Here is a 24,105-nt window from a genome sequence, read left to right as displayed (position 1 = left end):
TATGTCATACTGTATATCAGACTTGCAATCAGAACGTATATGGGAGCCATATAATAGTAATGCTGTGTGGGTAAACGAGGGAATTAAATTTGAAAAAAAAAACCCCTTCAAGCTTTGGCCGTCGCTGGAGAGTCAGAGATGTCGTCGTATGCTGTTTGTGCTCCTTCATCCAAAAAGGCTTGAGCGTCGGCGGGAGAGATAAAGTCATAATGTCTATCGTCTATAAAGATGCGAAGCCTGGCTGGATACATAAGTGCAAACTTTTGTTTGGTTGCCACTAATGAGGAGCATATTGGTGAAAATGCTTTACGTGCCTTGGTAAGTTCCACCGAAAAATCCTGGAATATACGGATCCTTGCTCCTTCCCAGAGCAAGGTGTGTTCTCTGCGGGACGCCTTCCATATAGCGAGTTTGTGGATGTAACTCAAGCATTTGAATATAACTACTCTCGGCCTTTTATCATGGGGTTTTGGGGAGGGTCCAAGTCTATGAACCCTTTCCACTACAAGATCTGCACATTCAGCTTCAATTTTCAGAAGTTTAGGTATAGTGGATTTCACGAAATTCATTAGGTCAGGGCCTTTTATAGATTCAGGTACTCCGACTAGTCTTATATTACATCTTCTTGTCCTGTTTTCAATATCGTCTATTTTATTCCAGAGGTGATAATTATCTCTCTGGAGTCTGTCAATGGCACTCTGAGCATCAGCTAAGTCATGGCAGACAGCCCCCACTCGACGTTCAGTGTCACCTACCCTGACCTGGAGCTGCTGTATTTGCTGGGTGATCTCTGCGACTGCCTGTGCCAGGAGGGGAGCCATGGCTTGTTTAATCGCCTCCACAATGTCTCCATATGTGGCTGGAGTGTCTGGGGACCTGCGTACCTGCTGTAGATCTTCATCAGAGGAAGGCGCCGCTGACTTCTTAGAAGCAGGGAGAGATGACGCAGCGTCTTTCCCCTCCGCCATGTGAGGCTCAGCACGGCGCTTCTCCATGCGGCTCTGTTGTTGCGGCTTAGCGGAGGGTGGAGAGGATAAAAATTTATCCATCTGGTGTCCCGAGAGCAGGGAGGAAAGTGTGCGGGGGGGTAATGGAGGCAAAGTGCCGTGATAGCTGTAATTAGTTGAGGGCCACGGAGCGGAGCTGAGCGATCACGCTGCTGCTCTCATGAACCCGGAAGCGGAAGTCCAGTGTTGATGTGCTTTTAATTGATTAATTTTCTTTTAGACCACTATATTTTAAATATCAAACAATAAATATTTTGATTATTATTTTTTCTATGTATAATTGGTAATTTCTGAATCATCTTTGATATACTAGTCACACCAATTAAGAAGGGATCCTTTTATTATATTTTAATATCATGCCCAGTTCCTTTAGTAATGTCAGACGCGTTGTTAGAGAGGGCCTCAGCAACTGAGCACAGTGACCTCTAGCTGCAGATGTGTCCTCTTACATCTATGCTTTTTGCGCCATATCACGCAAGATGCATGGCGCGACTTAGATGCTCTGCCACAGGTAGCGATTCCTTGACTTTCATACTTACATATGAGTTTTCATCTGTACTGCATCATAGCTGCATCCAAAGTTGGATATACTGTCTTTGACTCTTAGGATTAGTATTATTGTAACTATGGAGTTGGTTTAAAGTCGCAGATTAAGCACAAAGCTACCTGTCATGGTGACCTCATATAGGTCCTTAGTCTTATGCTGTTTTACTAAGGTTGGCGTCGGAGTTGCACACAGCTGCTGCATGCAATTCCAGTACCAGTGTCCAAGGTACTCGTACATCTTATTCACAAAATGAAATGAAAAAGAACATTTGGTATAAAATGTGTGGCGGTATTCAATGGCGGCTCAGCCACAAAGTCTGTGTTGCGCCAAACTTGGTTAATTTGCACAATTTCAGGAAAGGTATATGTGGACACATCTGTACCGGTATGAAAAGTAGGCAGTGATCATTGTCATTTTATAGTAGTCTAATAATTAGAATTTTCATGTAAAAATATGCTCTCTGTATTCCTTTTTTTGTTTTGTTTAGAAATTCCAGTAGAGCTTTAATAGCACATGTCTGTCCTGTTTAGTTAATGTTCGATCAGTTTTAATAAATATTAAGTTTATGCACATGTTTGTTTTAAGTGACAGTAACTGGAAAATATTTTTGATGTACAGGAATACATCCTCAAGGGTGTTGTGAATGCTGCACTTGGTCAGGAACTGGGCTCGGTGAGTTCAATTTACACAAATGTTTGTGTCCTAAATTCAATATAATCTATTCAGTTGTGTACAAGAAATAGAAATGATATATTTAAGCTACATATGTTTTGAAGATTGTGTAATAAGACCCCAAATTAGTATCTTTTGCAATTTCAATTCCAACTGGGGCAAAATTGCTTTTAATTTTAATTGGGATTCCAGAGAAATATTTGAACAAAAAGTTAGGAAATACAAAGATGACCTATTTTATTTGTATACTAAAATAATAATAATAATAATAATAATAATAATGTGTCTATATATATATATATATATATATATATATATATATAGTGGGCTTGGGAGGGAAGGGGGGGGGGGGTAATTTACACTCCCCAGCGGCTGCTATTGTCTGCAGCCACTGGAGGGGGGGGGGGGGGTCTTGCTGTGCAGACCAATTAACAATGATCGGTAGCACGGCAATCAGTAGGGGAGATTGCAGGGAGGCAGAGGGACCTTCCGGTATTTTCTATGTGAATCAAATTCTGTGGCAAAAATCAGCCATTTTGAAAAACTGCTGCTTCATAAATAGACCCCTTTCTCTTACATCCTAGAGGATGCTGGGTTCCACATTAGTGCCATGGGGTATAGACATGTCCACTAGGAGCCACTGGCACTTTAAGAGTTTGAGAGTGTGCGCTGGCTCCTCCCTCTATGCCCCTCTTACCAGACTCAGTTTAGAAAATGTGACCGGAGGAGCCGGTCACAGCTAGGGGAGCTCTACAGAGCTTCTTTAGTAAAAAGTTTATTTTAGAGTTTTTTATTTTACAGGGGGGCTGCTGGCAACAGCCTCCCTGCTTCGTGGGACTAAGGGGAGGAGTAGTGTCCGCCCTGCAGGGTCTGAGCCACTATCTCAGCTGACAGGACACTGAGCTCCTGAGGGGATCGAACGTTCCCCGCCACAGGGGATTGCTCACCACCAGCATGTCACCACCCCCTTAAAGAGCCAGAAGATTGTTGGCGAGTTAGTCACCGCCCCCCCCCCCCTTCCCTAGTAAGCGGGGAACCGGTGTGAAGATGGCGGCAACAGGGTACTAACTGCGCTCCGGGGCTCAGCGGTACATAGTGCGGCGATGTGAGGGGCGCCCTGAGCCAGCGCCTGCAACCTACACTGGTCACACAGCCTATCAGGGTCCCAGGATCTCTGCCAGCATAAATCCTCAGGCCAGTATAATCCTAGGAAGAGCGGGAAGACAGCACCATTAAGGGGGCGGAGCTTCTCCTCAGAGCGGTTTCTGCAGTGTTAAGCGCCATTTTCCTGTCTGCAAGTCTCCGGGGATGGGGCGCAGTCGCTCAAGGGGAAACCTTCCAAGGAAGGTGATCAAGTCTGGAAGCCGGCCTGCCGATAAACATTCTGGAACTAAGAGCCGTCTACAACAGTCTTCTCCAAGTGGCCCATCTTCTGAGAAATCGGTTCATTCAAGTGCAGTGGGACAATGTAACGACAGTGGCTTACATAAACTGACAGGGCGGAACGAAGAGCAGAGCTGCAGTGGCAGAGGTGACAAGAATCATCCCCTGGACAGAAAAACACACGTTGGCGCTGTCAGCAATCTTCATTCCGGGAGTACACAACTGGGAAGCGGACTTCCTCAGCAGACACGATCTCCATCCAGGGAAATGGGGTCTCCATCCGGAGGTGTTCAAGGAGGTAACAGGTCTTTGGGGCGTACCCCAAATCGACATGATGGCCTCTCGTCTCAACAAGAAGCTTCGGCGGTATTGTTCCAGGTCGATGGACCCACAAGCAGTGGCGGTGGACGCCCTAGTGACTCCGTGGGTGTTCCAGTCGGTGTACGTGTTTACTCCACTTCCACTCATTCCAAGAGTTCTCAAACTTAGAAGGAGAACAAGAGTTCAGGCAATCCTCATTGCTCCGGACTGGCAAACAAAGGGATTGGTACGCGGAACGTCTGGATTTACTGCCAGAAGAGCTGAGGCCTCTTCCTCTTCGGGAGGACCTGCTGCAGCAGCGGCCGTTCACCTATCAAGAGTTACCACGGCTATGTTTGATGGCATGGAGGTTGAACGCAAGATACTAGCTCTGAAGGGCATTCTGAACAAGGTTATTCCTACCCTGATACAGGCTAGGAAAGGAGTAATGTCAAAACATTACCATCGTATTTGGAAAAAATATGTATCTTTGTGTGAGTCCAAGAAGTTTCCTGTGGTGGAGTTTCAACTGGGATGTTTTCTCCTCTTCCAGCAAACAGGTGTGGATATTAGAGATGAGCGCCGGAAATTTTTCGGGTTTTGTGTTTTGGTTTTGGGTTCGACCGCGTTTTGGCAAAACCTCACCGAATTTTTTTTGTCGGATTCGGGTGTGTTTTGGATTCGGGTGTTTTTTTCAAAAAACCCTAAAAAACAGCTTAAATCATAGAATTTGGGGGTCATTTTGATCCCAAAGTATTATTAACCTCAAAAACCATAATTTACACTAATTTTCAGTCTATTCTGAATACCTCACAATATTATTTTTAGTCCTAAAATTTGCACCGAGGTCGCTGTGTGAGTAAGATAAGCGACCCTAGTGGCCGACACAAACACCGGGCCCATCTAGGAGTGGCACTGCAGTGTCACGCAGGATGGCCCTTCCAAAAAACCCTCCCCAAACAGCACATGACGCAAAGAAAAAAAGAGGCGCAATGAGGTAGCTGACTGTGTGAGTAAGATAAGCGACCCTAGTGGCCGACACAAACACCGAGCCCATCTAGGAGTGGCACTTCAGTGTCACGCAGGATGGCCCTTCCAAAAAACCCTACCCAAAAAGCACATGACGCAAAGAAAAAAAGAGGCGCAATGAGGTAGCTGACTGTGTGAGTAAGATAAGCGACCCTAGTGGCCGACACAAACACCGGGCCCATCTAGGAGTGGCACTGCAGTGTCACGCAGGATGGCCCTTCCGAAAAACCCTCCCCAAACAGCACATGACGCAAAGAAAAAAAGAGGCGCAATGAGGTAGCTGACTGTGTGAGTAAGATAAGCGACCCTAGTGGCCGACACAAACACCGGGCCCATCTAGGAGTGGCACTGCAGTGTCACGCAGGATGGCCCTTCCAAAAAACCCTCCCCAAACAGCACATGACGCAAAGAAAAAAAGAGGCGCAATGAGGTAGCTGACTGTGTGAGTAAGATAAGCGACCCTAGTGGCCGACACAAACACCGGGCCCATCTAGGAGTGGCACTGCAGTGTCACGCAGGATGGCCCTTCCAAAAAACCCTCCCCAAACAGCACATGACGCAAAGAAAAAAAGAGGCGCAATGAGGTAGCTGACTGTGTGAGTAAGATAAGCGACCCTAGTGGCCGACACAAACACCGGGCCCATCTAGGAGTGGCACTGCAGTGTCACGCAGGATGGCCCTTCCAAAAAACCCTACCCAAAAAGCACATGACGCAAAGAAAAAAAGAGGCGCAATGAGGTAGCTGACTGTGTGAGTAAGATAAGCGACCCTAGTGGCCGACACAAACACCGGGCCCATCTAGGAGTGGCACTGCAGTGTCACGCAGGATGGCCCTTCCAAAAAACCCTCCCCAAACAGCACATGACGCAAAGAAAAAAAGAGGCGCAATGAGGTAGCTGACTGTGTGAGTAAGATAAGCGACCCTAGTGGCCGACACAAACACCGGGCCCATCTAGGAGTGGCACTGCAGTGTCACGCAGGATGGCCCTTCCAAAAAACCCTCCCCAAACAGCACATGACGCAAAGAAAAAAAGAGGCGCAATGAGGTAGCTGACTGTGTGAGTAAGATAAGCGACCCTAGTGGCCGACACAAACACCGGGCCCATCTAGGAGTGGCACTGCAGTGTCACGCAAGATGGCCCTTCCAAAAAACCCTCCCCAAACAGCACATGACGCAAAGAAAAAAAGAGGCGCAATGAGGTAGCTGACTGTGTGAGTAAGATAAGCGACCCTAGTGGCCGACACAAACACCGGGCCCATCTAGGAGTGGCACTGCAGTGTCACGCAGGATGGCCCTTCCAAAAAACCCTCCCCAAACAGCACATGACGCAAAGAAAAATAAAAGAAAAAAGAGGTGCAAGATGGAATTGTCCTTGGGCCCTCCCACCCACCCTTATGTTGTATAAACAGGACATGCACACTTTAACCAACCCATCATTTCAGTGACAGGGTCTGCCACACGACTGTGACTGATATGACGGGTTGGTTTGGACCCCCCCCAAAAAAGAAGCAATTAATCTCTCCTTGCACAAACTGGCTCTACAGAGGCAAGATGTCCACCTCATCATCATCCTCCGATATATCACCGTGTACATCCCCCTCCTCACAGATTATCAATTCGTCCCCACTGGAATCCACCATCTCAGCTCCCTGTGTACTTTGTGGAGGCAATTGCTGCTGGTCAATGTCTCCGCGGAGGAATTGATTATAATTCATTTTAATGAACATCATTCTCCACATTTTCTGGATGTAACCTCGTACGCCGATTGCTGACAAGGTGAGCGGCGGCACTAAACACTCTTTCGGAGTACACACTTGTGGGAGGGCAACTTAGGTAGAATAAAGCCAGTTTGTGCAAGGGCCTCCAAATTGCCTCTTTTTCCTGCCAGTATAAGTACGGACTGTGTGACGTGCCTACTTGGATGCGGTCACTCATATAATCCTCCACCATTCTTTCAATGTTGAGAGAATCATATGCAGTGACAGTAGACGACATGTCCGTAATCGTTGTCAGGTCCTTCAGTCCGGACCAGATGTCAGCATCAGCAGTCGCTCCAGACTGCCCTGCATCACCGCCAGTGGGTGGGCTCGGAATTCTGAGCCTTTTCCTCGCACCCCCAGTTGCGGGAGAATGTGAAGGAGGAGATGTTGACAGGTCGCGTTCCGCTTGACTTGACAATTTTCTCACCAGCAGGTCTTTCAACCCCAGCAGACTTGTGTCTGCCGGAAAGAGAGATCCAAGGTAGGCTTTAAATCTAGGATCGAGCACGGTGGCCAAAATGTAGTGCTCTGATTTCAACAGATTGACCACCCGTGAATCCTTGTTAAGCGAATTAAGGGCTCCATCCACAAGTCCCACATGCCTAGCGGAATCGCTCCGTGTTAGCTCCTCCTTCAATGTCTCCAGCTTCTTCTGCAAAAGCCTGATGAGGGGAATGACCTGACTCAGGCTGGCAGTGTCTGAACTGACTTCACGTGTGGCAAGTTCAAAGGGCATCAGAACCTTGCACAACGTTGAAATCATTCTCCACTGCGCTTGAGACAGGTGCATTCCACCTCCTATATCGTGCTCAATTGTATAGGCTTGAATGGCCTTTTGCTGCTCCTCCAACCTCTGAAGCATATAGAGGGTTGAATTCCACCTCGTTACCACTTCTTGCTTCAGATGATGGCAGGGCAGGTTCAGTAGTTTTTGGTGGTGCTCCAGTCTTCTGTACGTGGTGCCTGTACGCCGAAAGTGTCCCGCAATTAGTTCTGGCCACCGACAGCATCTCCTGCACGCCCCTGTCGTTTTTTTAAAAATTCTGCACCACCAAATTCAAGGTATGTGCAAAACATGGGACGTGCTGGAATTTGCCCATATTTAATGCACACACAATATTGCTGGCGTTGTCCGATGCCACAAATCCACAGGAGAATCCAATTGGGGTAAGCCATTCCGCGATGATCTTCCTCAGTTGCCGTAAGAGGTTTTCAGCTGTGTGCGTATTCTGGAAAGCGGTGATACAAAGCGTAGCCTGCCTAGGAAAGAGTTGGCGTTTGCGAGATGCTGCTACTGGTGCCGCCGCTGCTGTTCTTGCGGCGGGAGTCCATTCATCTACCCAGTGGGCTGTCACAGTCATATAGTCCTGACCCTGCCCTGCTCCACTTGTCCACATGTCCGTGGTTAAGTGGACATTGGGTACAACTGCATTTTTTAGGACACTGGTGAGTCTTTTTCTGACGTCCGTGTACATTCTCGGTATCGCCTGCCTAGAGAAGTGGAACCTAGATGGTATTTGGTAACGGGGGCACACTGCCTCAATAAATTGTCTAGTTCCCTGTGAACTAACGGCGGATACCGGACGCACGTCTAACACCAACATAGTTGTCAAGGCCTCAGTTATCCGCTTTGCAGCAGGATGACTGCTGTGATATTTCATCTTCCTCGCAAAGGACTGTTGAACAGTCAATTGCTTACTGGAAGTAGTACAAGTGGGCTTACGACTTCCCCTCTGGGATGACCATCGACTCCCAGCAGCAACAACAGCAGCGCCAGCAGCAGTAGGCGTTACACGCAAGGATGCATCGGAGGAATCCCAGGCAGGAGAGGACTCGTCAGAATTGCCAGTGACATGGCCTGCAGGACTATTGGCATTCCTGGGGAAGGAGGAAATTGACACTGAGGGAGTTGGTGGGGTGGTTTGCGTGAGCTTGGTTACAAGAGGAAGGGATTTACTGGTCAGTGGACTGCTTCCGCTGTCGCCCAAAGTTTTTGAACTCGTCACTGACTTATTATGAATGCGCTGCAGGTGACGTATAAGGGAGGATGTTCCGAGGTGGTTAACGTCCTTACCCCTACTTATTACAGCTTGACAAAGGCAACACACGGCTTGACACCTGCTGTCCGCATTTCTGTTGAAATACTTCCACACCGAAGAGCTGATTTTTTTGGTATTTTCACCAGGCATGTCAGTGGCCATATTCCTCCCACGGACAACAGGTGTCTCCCCGGGTGCCTGACTTAAACAAACCACCTCACCATCAGAATCCTCCTGGTCAATTTCCTCCCCAGCGCCAGCAACACCCATATCCTCATCCTGGTGTACTTCAACACTGACATCTTCAATCTGACTATCAGGAACTGGACTGCGGGTGCTCCTTCCAGCACTTGCAGGGGGCGTGCAAATGGTGGAAGGCGCATGCTCTTCACGTCCAGTGTTGGGAAGGTCAGGCATCGCAACCGACACAATTGGACTCTCCTTGTGGATTTGGGATTTCGAAGAACGCACAGTTCTTTGCGGTGCTTTTGCCAGCTTGAGTCTTTTCAGTTTTCTAGCGAGAGGCTGAGTGCTTCCATCCTCATGTGAAGCTGAACCACTAGCCATGAACATAGGCCAGGGCCTCAGCCGTTCCTTGCCACTCCGTGTGGTAAATGGCATATTGGCAAGTTTACGCTTCTCCTCCGACAATTTTATTTTAGGTTTTGGAGTCCTTTTTTTTACTGATATTTGGTGTTTTGGATTTGACATGCTCTGTACTATGACATTGGGCATCGGCCTTGGCAGACGACGTTGCTGGCATTTCATCGTCTCGGCCATGACTAGTGGCAGCAGCTTCAGCACGCGGTGGAAGTGGATCTTGATCTTTCCCTAATTTTGGAACCTCAACATTTTTGTTCTCCATATTTTAATAGGCACAACTAAAAGGCACCTCAGGTAAACAATGGAGATGGATGGATACTAGTATACAATTATGGATGGACTGCCGAGTGCCGACACAGAGGTAGCTACAGCCGTGGACTACCGTACTGTACTGTGTCTGCTGCTAATATAGACTGGATGATAATGAGATGTAGTATGTATAAAGAAGAAAGAAAAAAAAAACACGGGTAGGTGGTATACAATTATGGACGGACTGCCGAGTGCCGACACAGAGGTAGCTACAGCCGTGGACTACCGTACTGTACTGTGTCTGCTGCTAATATAGACTGGATGATAATGAGATGTAGTATGTATAAAGAAGAAAGAAAAAAAAAACCACGGGTAGGTGGTATACAATTATGGACGGACTGCCGAGTGCCGACACAGAGGTAGCTACAGCCGTGGACTACCGTACTGTACTGTGTCTGCTGCTAATATAGACTGGATGATAATGAGATGTAGTATGTATAAAGAAGAAAGAAAAAAAAACCACGGGTAGGTGGTATACAATTATGGATGGACTGCCGAGTGCCGACACAGAGGTAGCTACAGCCGTGAACTACCGTACTGTGTCTGCTGCGACTGGATGATAAATAATGATATAAAAAATATATATATATCACTACTGCAGCCGGACAGGTATATATTATATAATGACGGACCTGCTGGACACTGTCTGTCAGCAGAATGAGTTTTTTATTTTATAGAATAAAAAAACACCACACAAGTCACACGACGTGTGTTTAACTTTTACAGGCAGACATTCACAATACAATATAGTATACTATATACTGGTGGTCAGGTCACTGGTCAGTCACACTGGCAGTGGCACTCCTGCAGAAAAAAAGTGTGCACTGTTTAATTTTTTAATATGTACTCCTGGCTCCTGCTATAACCTAACTGCTCCCCAGTCTCCCCCACAATTAAGCTGTGTGAGCACAGTCAGATATTATACATAGATGATGCAGCAGCACACTGGGCTGAGCACAGATATGGTATGTGACTGAGTCACTGTGTATCGTTTTTTCAGGCAGAGAACGGATTATATTAAATAATATAAAACTGCACTGGTGGTCACTGGTCAGTCACTAGTATAACTAACTAATACTATCAGCAACATTCTGCACTCTCTGTCTGAGTACTCCTCCTAAGCTCCAGTAAATGAAGTGTCACTGTCTCACTCTCACTCTCCTATCTATTTCTTCTCTAAACGGAGAGGACGCCAGCCACGTCCTCTCACTATCAATCTCAATGCACGTGTAAAATGGCGGCGACGCGCGGCTCCTTATATAGAATCCGAGTCTCGCGATAGAATCCGAGCCTCGCGAGAATCCGACAGCGTCATGATGACGTTCGGGCGCGCTCGGGTTAACCGAGCAAGGCGGGAAGATCCGAGTCGCTCGGATCCGTGTAAAAAAAGCTGAAGTTCGGGCGGGTTCGGATTCCGAGGAACCGAACCCGCTCATCTCTAGTGGATATGGGCCTGAGGTTAGGATCCATAAAGGTCCAAATTTCGGCCCTATCCATTTTCTTCCAGAAACAGTTTGCTGCCCTCCCTGAGGTTCAGACTTTTTTGAAGGGAGTTCTGCACATCCAACCTCCTTTTGTACCGCCTACGGTGCCTTGGAATCTTAACGTGGTGTTGCAGTTCCTCCAGTCGGACTGGTTTGAGCCTCTACAGGAGGTTGAGGTCAAGTTTCTCACGTGGAAGGCTGTCACTTTGTTGGCCTTAGCTTCTGCAAAACGTGTGTCGGAGTTGGGGGCTTTGTCATGTAAAACCCCATACTTCATCTTCCATGAAGACAGAGCTGGGCTTCAGACACGTCAGCAGTTTCTACCGAAGGTGGTGTCGGCATTTCATATCAACCAACCTATTGTGGTGCCAGTTGCGACTGACTCCTCAATTTTATCAACGTTGTAAGGGCTCTAAAGATCTATGTGAAGAGGACTGCTCGTCACAGAAAATCGGACTCTGTTTGTCCTGTATGATCCTAAGAAAATTGGGTGTCCTGCTTCTAAGCAGACGATCTCTCGCTGGATCAGGTTCACTATTGAGCATTCTTATTCTACGGCAGGCTTACCGTGTCCTATGTCTGTTAAGGCCGACTGTACTCGTAAGGTGGGTTCTTCCTGGGCGGCTGCCCGGGGTGTCTCGGCCTTACAACTCTGCCGAGCAGCTACTTGGTCGGGGTCGAACACATTCACAATGTTCTACAAGTTCGATACTTTGGCCTCTGAGGACCTTAAGTTTGGTCAATCGGTTTTGCAGGAGCCTCCGCGCTCTCCCTCCCTTTCTTGGAGCTTTGGTACATCCCCATGGTACTAATATGGACCCCAGCATCCTCTAGGACGTAAGAGAAAATAGGATTTTAATTACCTACCGGTAAATCCTTTTCTCTTACCTCCTAGTGGATGCTGGGAACTCCGTAAGGACCATGGGGAATAGCGGGCTCCGCAGGAGACTGGGCACTCTAAAAGAAAGATTAGGTACTATCTGGTGTGCACTGGCTCCTCCCTCTATGCCCCTCCTCCAGACCTCAGTTAGAATCTGTGCCCGGCCCGAGCTGGTTGCACACTAGGGGCTCTCCTGAGCTCCTAGAAAAGAAAGTATTTGTTAGGTTTTTTATTTTCAGTGAGATCTGCTGGCAACAGACTCACTGCTACGAGGGACTAAGGGGAGAAGAAGCGAACCTACCTGCTTGCAGCTAGCTTGGACTTCTTAGGCTACTGGACACCATTAGCTCCAGAGGGATCGAACACAGGCCCAGCCTCGGTCGTCTGGTCCCGGAGCCGCGCCGCCGTGCCCCTTACAGAGCCAGAAGCAAGAAGAACGTCCTGGAAATCGGCGGCTGAAGACTTCGGTCTTCATTAAGGTAGCACACAGCACTGCAGCTGTGCGCCATTGCTCCCTATGCACACCACATACTCCGGTCACTGATGGGTGCAGGGCACTGGGGGAGGGGGGGGGGGGGCGCCCTGGGCTGCAATTAGAGTACCTTAACTTTGGCAAACAACACATAATATAGCCAAATAAGCTATATATGTGTAAAAATCCCCTGCCATAATACAATTATAAGAGCGGGAGAAGTCCGCCGAAAAAGGGGCGGGGCTATCTCCCTCAGCACACTGGCGCCATTTTCTCTTCACAGTGCAGCTGGAAGACAGCTCCCTAGGCTCTCCCCTGCAGTTGCCAGGCTCAAAGGGTTAAAAAGAGAGGGGGGGCACTAAATTTAGGCGCAAACTGTATATAAAAAGCAGCTATAGGGATAAATCACTTTCTATTAGTGTAAATCCCTGATTAAATAGCGCTGTGGTGTGTGCTGGCATACTCTCTCTCTGTCTCCCCAAAGGACTTTGTGGGGTCCTTTTCCTCAGTCAGAGCGTTCCCTGTGTGTGTGCGGTGTGTCGGTACGGCTGTGTCGACTTGTTTGATGAGGAGGCTTATGTGGAGACGGAGCAGGTGCCGATAAATGTGATGTCACCCCCTGCGGGGCCGACACCAGAGTGGGTGGATATGTGGAAGGTATTAACCGACAGTGTCAACTCCTTACATAAAAGGCTGGATGACGTAACAGCCATGGGACAGCCGGCTTCTCAGCCCGCGCCTGCCCAGGCGTCTCAAAGGCCATCAGGGGCTCAAAAACGCCCGCTACCTCAGATGGCAGACACAGATGTCGACACGGAGTCTGACTCCAGTGTCGACGAGGTTGAGACATATACACAATCCACTAGGGGCATCCGTTGCATGATTTCGGCAATGAAAAATGTGTTACACATTTCTGACATTAACCCAAGTACCACTAAAAAGGGGTTTTATGTTTGGGGAGAAAAAGCAGCCAGTGTTTTGTTCCCCCATCAGATGAATTGAATGAAGTGTGTGAAGAAGCGTGGGTTTCCCCCGATAAGAAACTGGTAATTTCTAAAAATTACTGATGGCGTACCCTTTCCCGCCAGAGGATAGGTCACGTTGGGAGATATCCCCTAGGGTGGATAAGGCGCTCACACGTTTGTCAAAAAAGGTGGCACTGCCGTCTCAGGGTACGGCCACCTTGAAGGAGCCTACTGATAGAAAGCAGGAGGAAATCCTGAAGTCTGTATATACACACTCAGGTACTATACTGAGACCTGCAATTGCCTCAGCATGGAGGTGTAGTGCTGCTGCAGCGTGGTCTGATACCCTGTCAGATAATATTGTTACCCTCGACAGGGATACTATTTTGCTAACCATAGAGCATATTAAAGACGTCGTCTTATATATGAGGGATGCACAGAGGGATATTTGCCGGCTGGCATCCAGAATTAATGCAATGTCCATTTCTGCCAGGAGGGTATTATGGACCCGGCAGTGGACAGGTGATGCTGATTCTAAAAGGCACATGGAGATTCTGCCTTATAAGGGTGAGGAATTGTTTGGGGATGGTCTCTCGGACCTCGTATCCACAGCAACAGCTGGGAAGTCAAATTTTTTACCTCAGGTTCCCTCACAGCCTAAGAAAGCACCCTATTATCAGGTACAGTCCTTTCGGCCTCAGAAAAGCAAGCGGGTCCAAGGCGCTTCCTTTCTGCCAGAGGCAAGGGAAGTAGGAAAAACGCTGCACCAGACAGCCAGTTCCCAGGATCAAAAATCTTCCCCCGCTTCCTCTAAGTCCACCGCATGACGCTGGGCTCCACAGGCTGAGCCAGGTGCGGTGGGGGCGCGTCTCCGGAACTTCAGCGACCAGTGGGCTCGCTCACAGATGGATCCCTGGTTTCTGCAAGTAGTATCACAGGGATACAAGCTGGAGTTCGAGGCGACTCCCCCTCGCCGTTACCTCAAATCAGCCTTGCCTGCTGCCCTCAGAGAAAGGGAGGTAGTACTGGCGGCAATTCACAAGCTGTATCTTCAGCAGGTGATAATCAAGGTACCCCTCCTTCAACAGGGACGGGGTTACTATTCCACAATGTTGTGGTACCGAAACCAGACAGTTCGGTGAGACCCATTCTAAATTTAAAATCCTTGAACATTTATATAAAAAAGTTCAAGTTCAAAGTACCTCAAGGTTGTGGTACAGGACTGTCATTACCAATTCCAGACGTTGCCGTCTGGTCTGTCCACGGCACCGTGGGTATTTACCAAGGTAATGGCCGAAATGATGATGCTCCTCCGAAAGAAGGGAGTCATGATTATTCCGTACTTGGACGATCTCCTTATAAAGGCGAGGTCCAAAGAGCAGTTGCTAGTCGGCGTGGCACTATCTCAGGAAGTACTGCATCAGCACGGCTGGATTCTGAATATCCCAAAGTCGCAGCTGATTCCTGCGACGCGTCTGCTGTTCTTGGGCATGATTCTGGACACAGAACAGAAGAAGATATTTCTCCCGGAGGAGAAGGGCCAGGAATTATCATCTCTGGTCAGGGACCTCCTGAAACCAAAGCAGGTGTTGGTGCATCACTGCACGCGAGTCCTGGGAAAGATGGTAGCTTCTTACGAAGCAAGTCCCTTCGGCAGATTCCATGCAAGGATCTTCCAGTGGGATCTGTTGGACAAGTGGTCCGGATCGCATCTCCAGATGCATCGGTTAATCACCCTGTCCCCGAGGGCCAGGGTGTCTCTGCTGTGGTGGCTGCAGAGTGCTCATCTTCTCGAAGGCCGCAGATTCGGCATACAGGACTGGGTCCTGGTGACCACGGATGCAAGCCTCCGAGGTTGGGGGGCAGTCACCCAGGGAAGAAACTTCCAAGGACAATGGTCAAGTCAGGAAACTTCCCTACACATAAATATTCTGGAACTAAGGGACATTTACAACGCCCTGAGTCAAGCAGAACCCCTGCTTCAAAACCAACCGGTTCTGATTCAGTCAGACAACATCACTGCGGTCGCCCATGTACACCGCCAGGGCGGCACAAGAAGCAGGATGGCAATGGCAGAAGCCACAAGGATTCTTTAAATGAATCACGTGATAGCACTGTCAGCAGTGTTCATTCCGGGAGTGGACAACTGGGAAGCAGACTTCCTCAGCAGGCACGACCTCCACCCGGGAGAGTGGGGACTTCATCCAGAAGTCTTCCAGCTGATTGTGAACCGTTGGGAACGGCAACAGGTGGACATGATGGCGTCCCGCCTCAACAAAAAGCGACAAAGATATTGCGCCAGGTCAAGGGACCCTCAGGCGATAGCTGTGGACGCTCTAGTGACACCGTGGGTGTACCAGTCGGTTTATGTGTTCCCTCCTCTTCCTCTCACACCCAAGGTGCTGAGAATAATAAGAAGGAGAGGAGTAAGAACTATACTCATTGTTCCGGATTGGCCAAGAAGAGCTTGGTACCCAGAACTTCAAGAAATGATCTCAGAGGACCCTTGGCCTCTGCTGCTCAGACAGGACCTGCTACTGCAGGGACCCTGTCTGTTCCAAGACTTACCGCGGCTGCGTTGACGGCATGGCGGTTGAACACCGGATCCTAAAGGAAAAGGGCATTCCGGAGGAAGTCATTCCTACGCTGATTAAAGCTAGGAAGGATGTGATCGCAAAACATTATCACCGCATATGGCGGAAATATGTTGCTTGGTGTGAGGCCTGGAAGGCCCCAACGGAGGAATTTCAGCTGGGTCGATTTCTGCAGTTCCTACAGTCAGGGGTGAGTATGGGCCTCAAATTGGGTTCCATTAAGGTCCAGATTTTGGCTCTGTCGATTTTCTTCCAAAAAGAACTGGCTTTACTGCCTGAAGTTCAGACTTTTGTTAAAGGAGTGCTGCATATTCAGCCCCCTTTTGTGCCTCCAGTGGCACCTTGGGATCTCAACGTGGTGTTGGATTTCCTAAAGTCGCATTGGTTGAGCCACTTAAAACCGTGGAGCAAAAATATCTCACGAGGAAAGTGGTCATGCTGTTGGCCTTGGCTTCGGCCAGGCATGTATCAGAATTGGCGGTTTTGTCATGTAAAAGCCCTTTTCTGATTTTTCATATGGATAGGGCGGAATTGAGGACTCGTTCCCAATTTCTTCCTAAGGTGGTATCAGCGTTTCATTTGAACCAACCTATTGTGGTGCCTGCGGCTACTAAGGACTTGGAGGATTCCAAGTTGCTGGACGTAGTCAGGGCCCTGAAAATCTATGTTTCCAGGATGGCTAGAGTCAGGAAAATTGACTCGCTATTTATCCTGTATGCACCCAACAAGCTGGGTGCTCCTGCTTCAAAGCAGACTATTGCTCGCTGGATCTATAGCACGATTCAACTTGCACATTCTGCGGCTGGACTGCCGCATCCTATATCAGTAAAAGCCCATTCCACGAGGAACGTGGGCTCTTCTTGGGCGGCTGCCCGAGGGGTCTCGGCTTTACAGCTTTGCCGAGCTGCTACTTGGTCGGGTTCAAACACATTTGCAATATTCTACAAGTTTGATACCCTGGCTGGGGAGGACCTTGAGTTTGCTCATTCGGTGCTGCAGAGTCATCCGCACTCTCCCGCCCGTTTGGGAGCTTTGGTATAATCCCCATGGTCCTTACGGAGTTCCCAGCATCCACTAGGACGTCAGAGAAAATAAGAATTTACTCACCGGTAATTCTATTTCTTGTAGTCCGTAGTGGATGCTGGGCGCCCATCCCAAGTGCTGATTGTCTGCAATACTTGTATATACCGTATATACTCGAGTATAAGCCGACTTTTTCAGCACATTTTTCTGTGCTGAAAAAGCCCCCCTCGGCTTATACTCGAGTCAATGGCTGCAGCAGACGCCGTGGGCTGTGTGGGCGTCCGCTGCAGCCGGCTCCAGGACAGACACTAGAGGTCATTATTGACCTCTAGTGTCTGTGCGCGTTGCTATGGGAGAGACGTCATGACGTCTCTCCCATAGAGATGATCGGGTGCCGGGGAGCGGGCGGCCGGACAGAGCGGCGGCCGGACGGAGCGTGCGGCCGGATGGAGCGAGCGGACGGACGGAGCGGAGCAGCGCAGCAGCAGAAGAAGCGGTCGGGAAGCAGGAGCGGGGCAGTGGTAAGTATTGTTTTTGTGTGTGTTTGTGTGTTTGTAAGCGGCGACGGGGGCACTGCAACAGGGGGCAAAGAAAGAAGGGGGCACTGCAACAGGGGGCAAAGAAAGAAGGGGGCACTGCAACAGGGGGCAAAGAAAGAAGGGGGCACTGCAACAGGGGGCAAAGAAAGAAGGGGGCACTGCAACAGGGGGCAAAGAAAGAAGGAGGCACAACTACTGGGGGCAATGAAAGGGGGCACAACTACTGGGGGCAATGAAAGGGGGCACAACTACTGGGGGCAAAGAAAGAGAGTGCATAACTACTGGGGGCAATGAAAGAGGGGCACAACTACTGGGGGCAAAGAAGGGGCATAACTACTGGGGGCAAAGCAACGGCAGCATGTTTTTATCTGGCACTGTGGGGGGATATCTGTTACTGGGGGTATATGTGGCACTGGGGGCACAACCCTAGCAACAAGCATTACCCCCTGGCAACAAGCATAACACCTACCGCATGAAACCCCTGGCAACGAGCATGACACCCTGAGCATGAAAACCCCTGGCACCGTACATTTCCCACCCTAGGCTTATACTCGAGTCAGTCATTTTTCCCAGTTTTTTGTGGTAAAATTAGGTATCTCGGCTTATATTCGGGTCGACTTATACTCGAGTATATACGGTAGTTATTGCCTAACTAAAGGGTTATTGTTATGAGCCATCTTTTCGTGAGGCTCAGTTGTTATTCATACTGTTAACTGGGTATAGTATCACGAGTTGTACGGTGTGATTGGTGTGGCTGGTATGAGTCTTACCCGGGATTCCAAATCCTTTCCTTATTGTGTCAGCTCTTCCGGGCACAGTTTCCCTAACTGAGGTCTGGAGGAGGGGCATATAGGGAGGAGCCAGTGCACACCAGATAGTACCTAATCTTTCTTTTAGAGTGCCCAGTCTCCTGCGGAGCCCGCTATTCCCCATGGTCCTTACGGAGTTCCCAGCATCCACTACGGACTACGAGAAATAGAATTACCGGTGAGTAAATTCTTATTTTCTCTTACCTCCTAGAGGATGCTGGGGACTCCGTAAGGACCATGGGGATAGACGGGCTCCGCAGGAGACATGGGCACTAAGAAAGAACTTTAGGTATGGGTGTGCACTGGCTCCTCCCTCTATGCCCCTCCTTCAGACCTCAGTTAATTAATGTGCCCAGAGGAGACTGGGTGCATTACAGGGAGCTCTCCTGAGTTTTCCTGAAAATAAAGTATTTGTTAGGTTTTTTTATTTACAGGGAGCCTGCTGGCACCAGACTCCCTGCAGCGAGGGACTGAGGGGAGAGAAACAGACCTACTTTAATGTTAGGCTCTGTTTCTTAGGCTACTGGACACCATTAGCTCCAGAGGGAACGGAACGCAGGTTTCACCCCGCAGTTCGTCCAGGAGCCGCGCCGCCGTCCTCCTTGCAGAGCCGGAAGACAGAAGCCGGGTGAGTATGTGAAGAAAGAAGACTTCAAAGGCGGCAGAAGACTTCAGATCTTCACTGAGCTAACGCACAGCGGTAGTGCTGTGCGCCATTGCTCCCACACAGCACACACAAACGGCAGTCACTGTAAGGGTGCGGGGCGCAGGGGGGGCGCCCTGGGCAGCAATATGGACCTCCAAAGGTGGCAATAAACTTATATACAGGCTTGGCACTGTATATAAGAGAGATCCCCCACCATATTTTGAATTTTTAAGCGGGACCGAAGCCCACCACTGAGGGGGCGGAGCTTGTTCCTCAGCACTCACCAGCGCCATTTTCTCCACAGCACACCGCTGAGAGGAAGCTCCCCGGACTCTCCCCTGCTTACACGTGAAAGAGGGTTTTAAAGAAGAGTGGGGGCACATAATTTGGCGCAAATAGATAATTACAGCGCTACCTGGGTAAACATATAGTGTGTTTCTCTAACGTCCTAGTGTATGCTGGGGACTCCGTAAGGACCATGGGGAATAGACGGGCTCCGCGGGAGACAGGGCACTTTAAGAAAGAATTTGGATACTGGTGTGCTCTGGCTCCTCCCTCTATGTCCCTCCTCCAGACCTCCGTTTGAATCTGTGCCCGGACGAGCTGGGTGCTGTTTAGTGAGCTCTCCTGAGCTTGCTATAAGAAAGTATTTTGTTAGGTTTTTTTATTTTCAGGGAGATCTGCTGGCAACAGACTCCCTGCAGCCTGGGACTGAGGGGAGAGAAGCAGCCCTACTCTCTGAAGATAGGTCCTGCTTCTTAGGCTACTGGACACCATTAGCTCCAGAGGAATCGTACACAGGATCTCACCCTTTGTCGTCCGATCCCGGATCCGCGCCGCCGTCCCCCTCGCAGAGCCGGGAGACAGAAGCCGGGTGAAAGAAGCATGAAGACTTCGAAATCTGCGTCAGAAGACTCCAGTCTTCAAACTGAGGTAGCGCACAGCACTGCAGCTATGCGCCATTGCTCCCACACTAAACCCACATACTCCGGTCACTGTAGGGTGCAGGGCGCACGGGGGGGGGGGGGACAAGGGGGCCTGGGCAGCAATTAGGACCTCTTGGCAAAAGTTGGGCATATATACAGTTGGGCACTGTATATATGCATGAGCCCCCGCCATAATTTTACACAAACGCGGGACAGAAGCCCGCCGCTGAGGGGGCGGGGCTTCTTCCTCAGCACTCACCAGCGCCATTTTCTCTCCACAGCTCCGCTGAGAGGAAGCTTCCCAGGCTCTCCCCTGCAGATTCACGGTAGAAGAGGGTAAAAAGAGAGGGGGGGGGCACATAAATTAGGCGCAAAAACATTATATACAGCAGCTACTGGGTTAACACTAAGTTACTGTGTGATTCCTGAGACATATAGCGCTGGGGTGTGTGCTGGCATACTCTCTCTCTGTCTCTCCAAAGGGCCTTGTGGGGGAACTGTCTTCAAAAAGAGCATCCCCTGTGTGTGTGTGTGTGTGTGTGTGTGTGTGTGTGTGTGTGTGTGTGTGGTGTGTCGGTACGCTTGTGTCGACATGTTTGACGAGGAAGGCTATGTGGAAGCAGAGCGGGAGCAAATGAATGAGGTGTCTCCGCCGACGGCGCCGACACCTGATTGGATGGATATGTGGAAGGTTTTAAATGATAATGTTAATTCCTTGCATAAAAGGTTGGATAAAGCTGAAACATTAGGACAGTCGGGGTCTCAGCCCATGCCTGATCCTATGTCGCAGAGGCCGTCAGGGTCTCAGAAGCGCCCACTATCCCAAATTGTTGACACAGATACCGACACGGATTCTGACTCCAGTGTCGACTATGATGATGCAAAGTTACAGCTTAAAGCTATACGTTATATGATTATAGCAATGAAGGATGTGTTGCACATCACAGAGGAAACCCCAGTCCCTGACAAGAGGGTTCATATGTATGGGGAAAAAAGGCAGGTGGTGACCTTTCCCCCTTCACATGAGCTAAATGAGTTTTGTGAAAAAGCTTGGGAATCTCCAGATAAAAAACTGCAGATTTCCAAACGGATGCTTATGGCGTATCCTTTCCCGCCAACGGACAGGCTACGCTGGGAATCCTCCCCTAGGGTGGACAAAGCTCTAACACGCTTATCCAAGAGGGTAGCCCTGCCGTCACAGGATACGGCCACCCTAAAAGATGCTGCGGATAGAAAGCAAGAGGGTACCCTGAAGTCCATTTATACACATTCAGGTACCTTACTAAGGCCGGCAATTGCGTCGGCCTGGGTGTGTAGTGCTGTAGCAGCATGGATGGATACCTTATCTGAGGATCTGGATACCTTGGACAAGGATACTATATTAATGACCCTGGGGCATATAAAAGACGCTGTCCTGTATATGAGAGATGCTCAAATAGACATTAGCCTACTGGGCTCTAGAATAAATGCAATGTCGATTTTTGCCAGAAGGGTCCTGTGGACTCGGCAATGGACAGGCGATGCCGACTCAAAAAGGCACATGGTGGTTTTACCTTACATGGGTGAGGAATTGTTTGGGGAGGGTCTCTCGGACCTGGTCTCCACAGCTACTGCTGGAAAGTCAAATTTTTTGCCATATGTTCCCTCACAACCTAAGAAAGCACCGTATTACCAAATGCAGTCCTTTCGTTCACAAAAAGGCAAGAAAGTCCGAGGTGCGTCCTTTCTTGCCAGAGGCAGGGGCAGAGGAAAGAAGCTGCACAACACAGCTAGTTCCCAGGAACAGAAGTCCTTCCACTAAATCCACTGCATGACGCTGGGGCTCCACAGGCGGAGCTAGGCCCGGTGGGGGCGCGTCTTCGAAATTTCAGCCACAAGTGGGTTCACTCCCAGGTGGATCCCTGGGCAATAGAGATTGTGTCTCAGGGATACAAGCTGGAATTCGAGGAGATGCCCCCTCACCGATACCTCAAATGGGCCCTGCCAGCTTCCCCCTTAGAGAGGGAAATAGTGTTAGCTGCAATTCACAAATTGAATCTTCAGCAGGTGGTGGTCAAGGTTCCCCTCCTTCAACAAGGAAAGGGTTATTATTCGACCATGTTTGTGGTACCGAAACCGGACGGTTCGGTCAGACCCATATTGAATTTAAAATCCCTGAACATATACCTGAAAAGGTTCAAGTTCAAGATGGAATTGCTCAGAGCGGTCATCACAAGCCTGGAAGGGGGGGATTTTATGGTGTCTCTGGACATAAAGGATGCATACATTCATGTCCCAATTTATCCACCTCATCAGGCGTACCTCAGATTTGTGGTACAGGATTGTCATTACCAATTCCAGACGTTGCCGTTTGGTCTCTCCACGGCACCGATAATTTTTACCAAGGTAATGGCGGAAATGATGGTGCTCCTGCGAAAGCAGGGGGTCACAATTATCCCGTACTTGGACGATCGTCTCATAAAGGCGAGGTCCAGAGAGCAGTTGCTGATCAGCGTAGCACGCTCTCGGGAAGTGTTACAACAGCACGGCTGGATTCTAAATATTCCGAAGTCGCAGTTGATTCCTACGACTCGTCTGCCCTTCCTGGGCATGACACAGACCAGAAGAGGGTTTATCTCCCGATGGAGAAGGCTCAGGAGCTCATGACACTGGTCAGAGACCTATTAAAACCAAAACAGGTGTCGGTGCATCACTGCACGCGAGTCCTGGGAAAGATGGTGGCATCATACGAGGCCATTCCCTTCGGCAGATTCCATGCGAGGACCTTTCAATGGGATCTGTTGGACAAGTGGTCCGGATCACATCTTCAGATGCACCGGCTGATCACCCTATCCCCCAGGGCCAGGGTGTCTCTCCTGTGGTGGCTGCAGAGTGCTCACCTTCTCGAGGGCCGCAGATTCGGCATTCAGGACTGGGTCCTGGTGACCACGGATGCAAGCCTCCGAGGGTGGGGGGCAGTCACACAGGGAAGAAATTTCCAAGGTCTGTGGTTAAGTCAGGAGACTTGCCTTCACATCAATATCCTGGAACTAAGGGCCATATACAACGCCCTACGTCAAGCGGAGATCCTGCTTCGCGACCAATCAGTTCTGATTCAGTCAGACAACATCACCGCAGTGGCTCATGAAAACCGCCAAGGCGGCACAAGGAGCAGGGTGGCGATGGCGGAAGCCACCAGAATTCTTCGCTGGGCGGAGAATCACGTAAGCGCACTGTCAGCAGTGTTCATTCCGGGAGTGGACAACTGGGAAGCAGACTTCCTCAGCAGGCACGACCTCCACCCGGGAGAGTGGGGACTTCACCAAGAAGTCTTCACGCAGATTGCAAGTCGGTGGGAACTGCCACAGGTGGACATGATGGCATCCCGCCTCAACAAAAAGCTACAGAGGTATTGCGCCAGGTCAAGAGACCCTCAGGCGATAGCTGTAGACGCACTAGTGACACCGTGGGTGTTCCAGTCGGTTTATGTATTTCCTCCTCTTCCTCTCATACCCAAGGTGCTGAGAATCATAAGACAAAGAGGAGTGAGAACAATTCTCATTGTTCCGGATTGGCCAAGAAGGACTTGGTATCCAGATCTGCAAGAAATGCTCACAGAGGACCCATGGCCTCTGCCTCTAAGGCAGGACTTGTTGCAACAGGGGCCCTGTCTGTTCCAAGACTTACCGCGGCTGCGTTTGACGGCATGGCGGTTGATCGCAGGATCCTAGCAGAATAAGGCATTCCGGATGAAGTTATTCCTACGCTGATAAAGGCTAGGAAGGACGTGACGGCTAAACATTATCACCGTATATGGCGAAAATATGTTGCTTGGTGTGAGGCCAGGAATGCCCCTACGGAGGACTTCCAGCTGGGCCGTTTCCTTCACTTCCTACAGGCGGGAGTGACTTTGGGCCTAAAATTGTGTTCCATTAAGGTCCAGATTTCGGCCCTGTCTATTTTCTTTCAAAAAGAACTGGCTTCTCTGCCTGAAGTGCAGACGTTTGTAAAGGGAGTGCTGCATATTCAGCCCCCTTTTGTGCCTCCAGTGGCACCTTGGGATCTGAACGTGGTGTTGAGTTTCATGAAGTCACACTGGTTTGAACCACTTAAAACCGTGGAGTTAAAATATCTCACG

General features: G+C 49.5%; 1 protein-coding gene across 3 annotated transcripts in view; it reads left to right on the top strand.

Annotated features, from left to right (window-relative positions):
• Window positions 1-24,105, top strand: part of IFT56 (intraflagellar transport 56) — a 417,739-nt gene that overhangs the window by 274,775 nt on the left and 118,859 nt on the right. For all 3 annotated transcript variants that reach the window (XM_063940415.1, XM_063940414.1, XM_063940413.1), the window contains one exon: window positions 2,173-2,226. In XM_063940415.1, coding sequence (XP_063796485.1) covers window positions 2,173-2,226 — 54 coding nt within the window. The remainder of the gene's footprint in view (window positions 1-2,172; window positions 2,227-24,105) is intronic.

Source organism: Pseudophryne corroboree, chromosome 9 (genome assembly GCF_028390025.1).
Source record: "Pseudophryne corroboree isolate aPseCor3 chromosome 9, aPseCor3.hap2, whole genome shotgun sequence".
Classification (NCBI taxonomy): domain Eukaryota; kingdom Metazoa; phylum Chordata; class Amphibia; order Anura; family Myobatrachidae; genus Pseudophryne; species Pseudophryne corroboree.
Note: the sequence above shows the minus strand (reverse complement) of the source record. Positions and strands in the feature narration are given on the sequence as shown.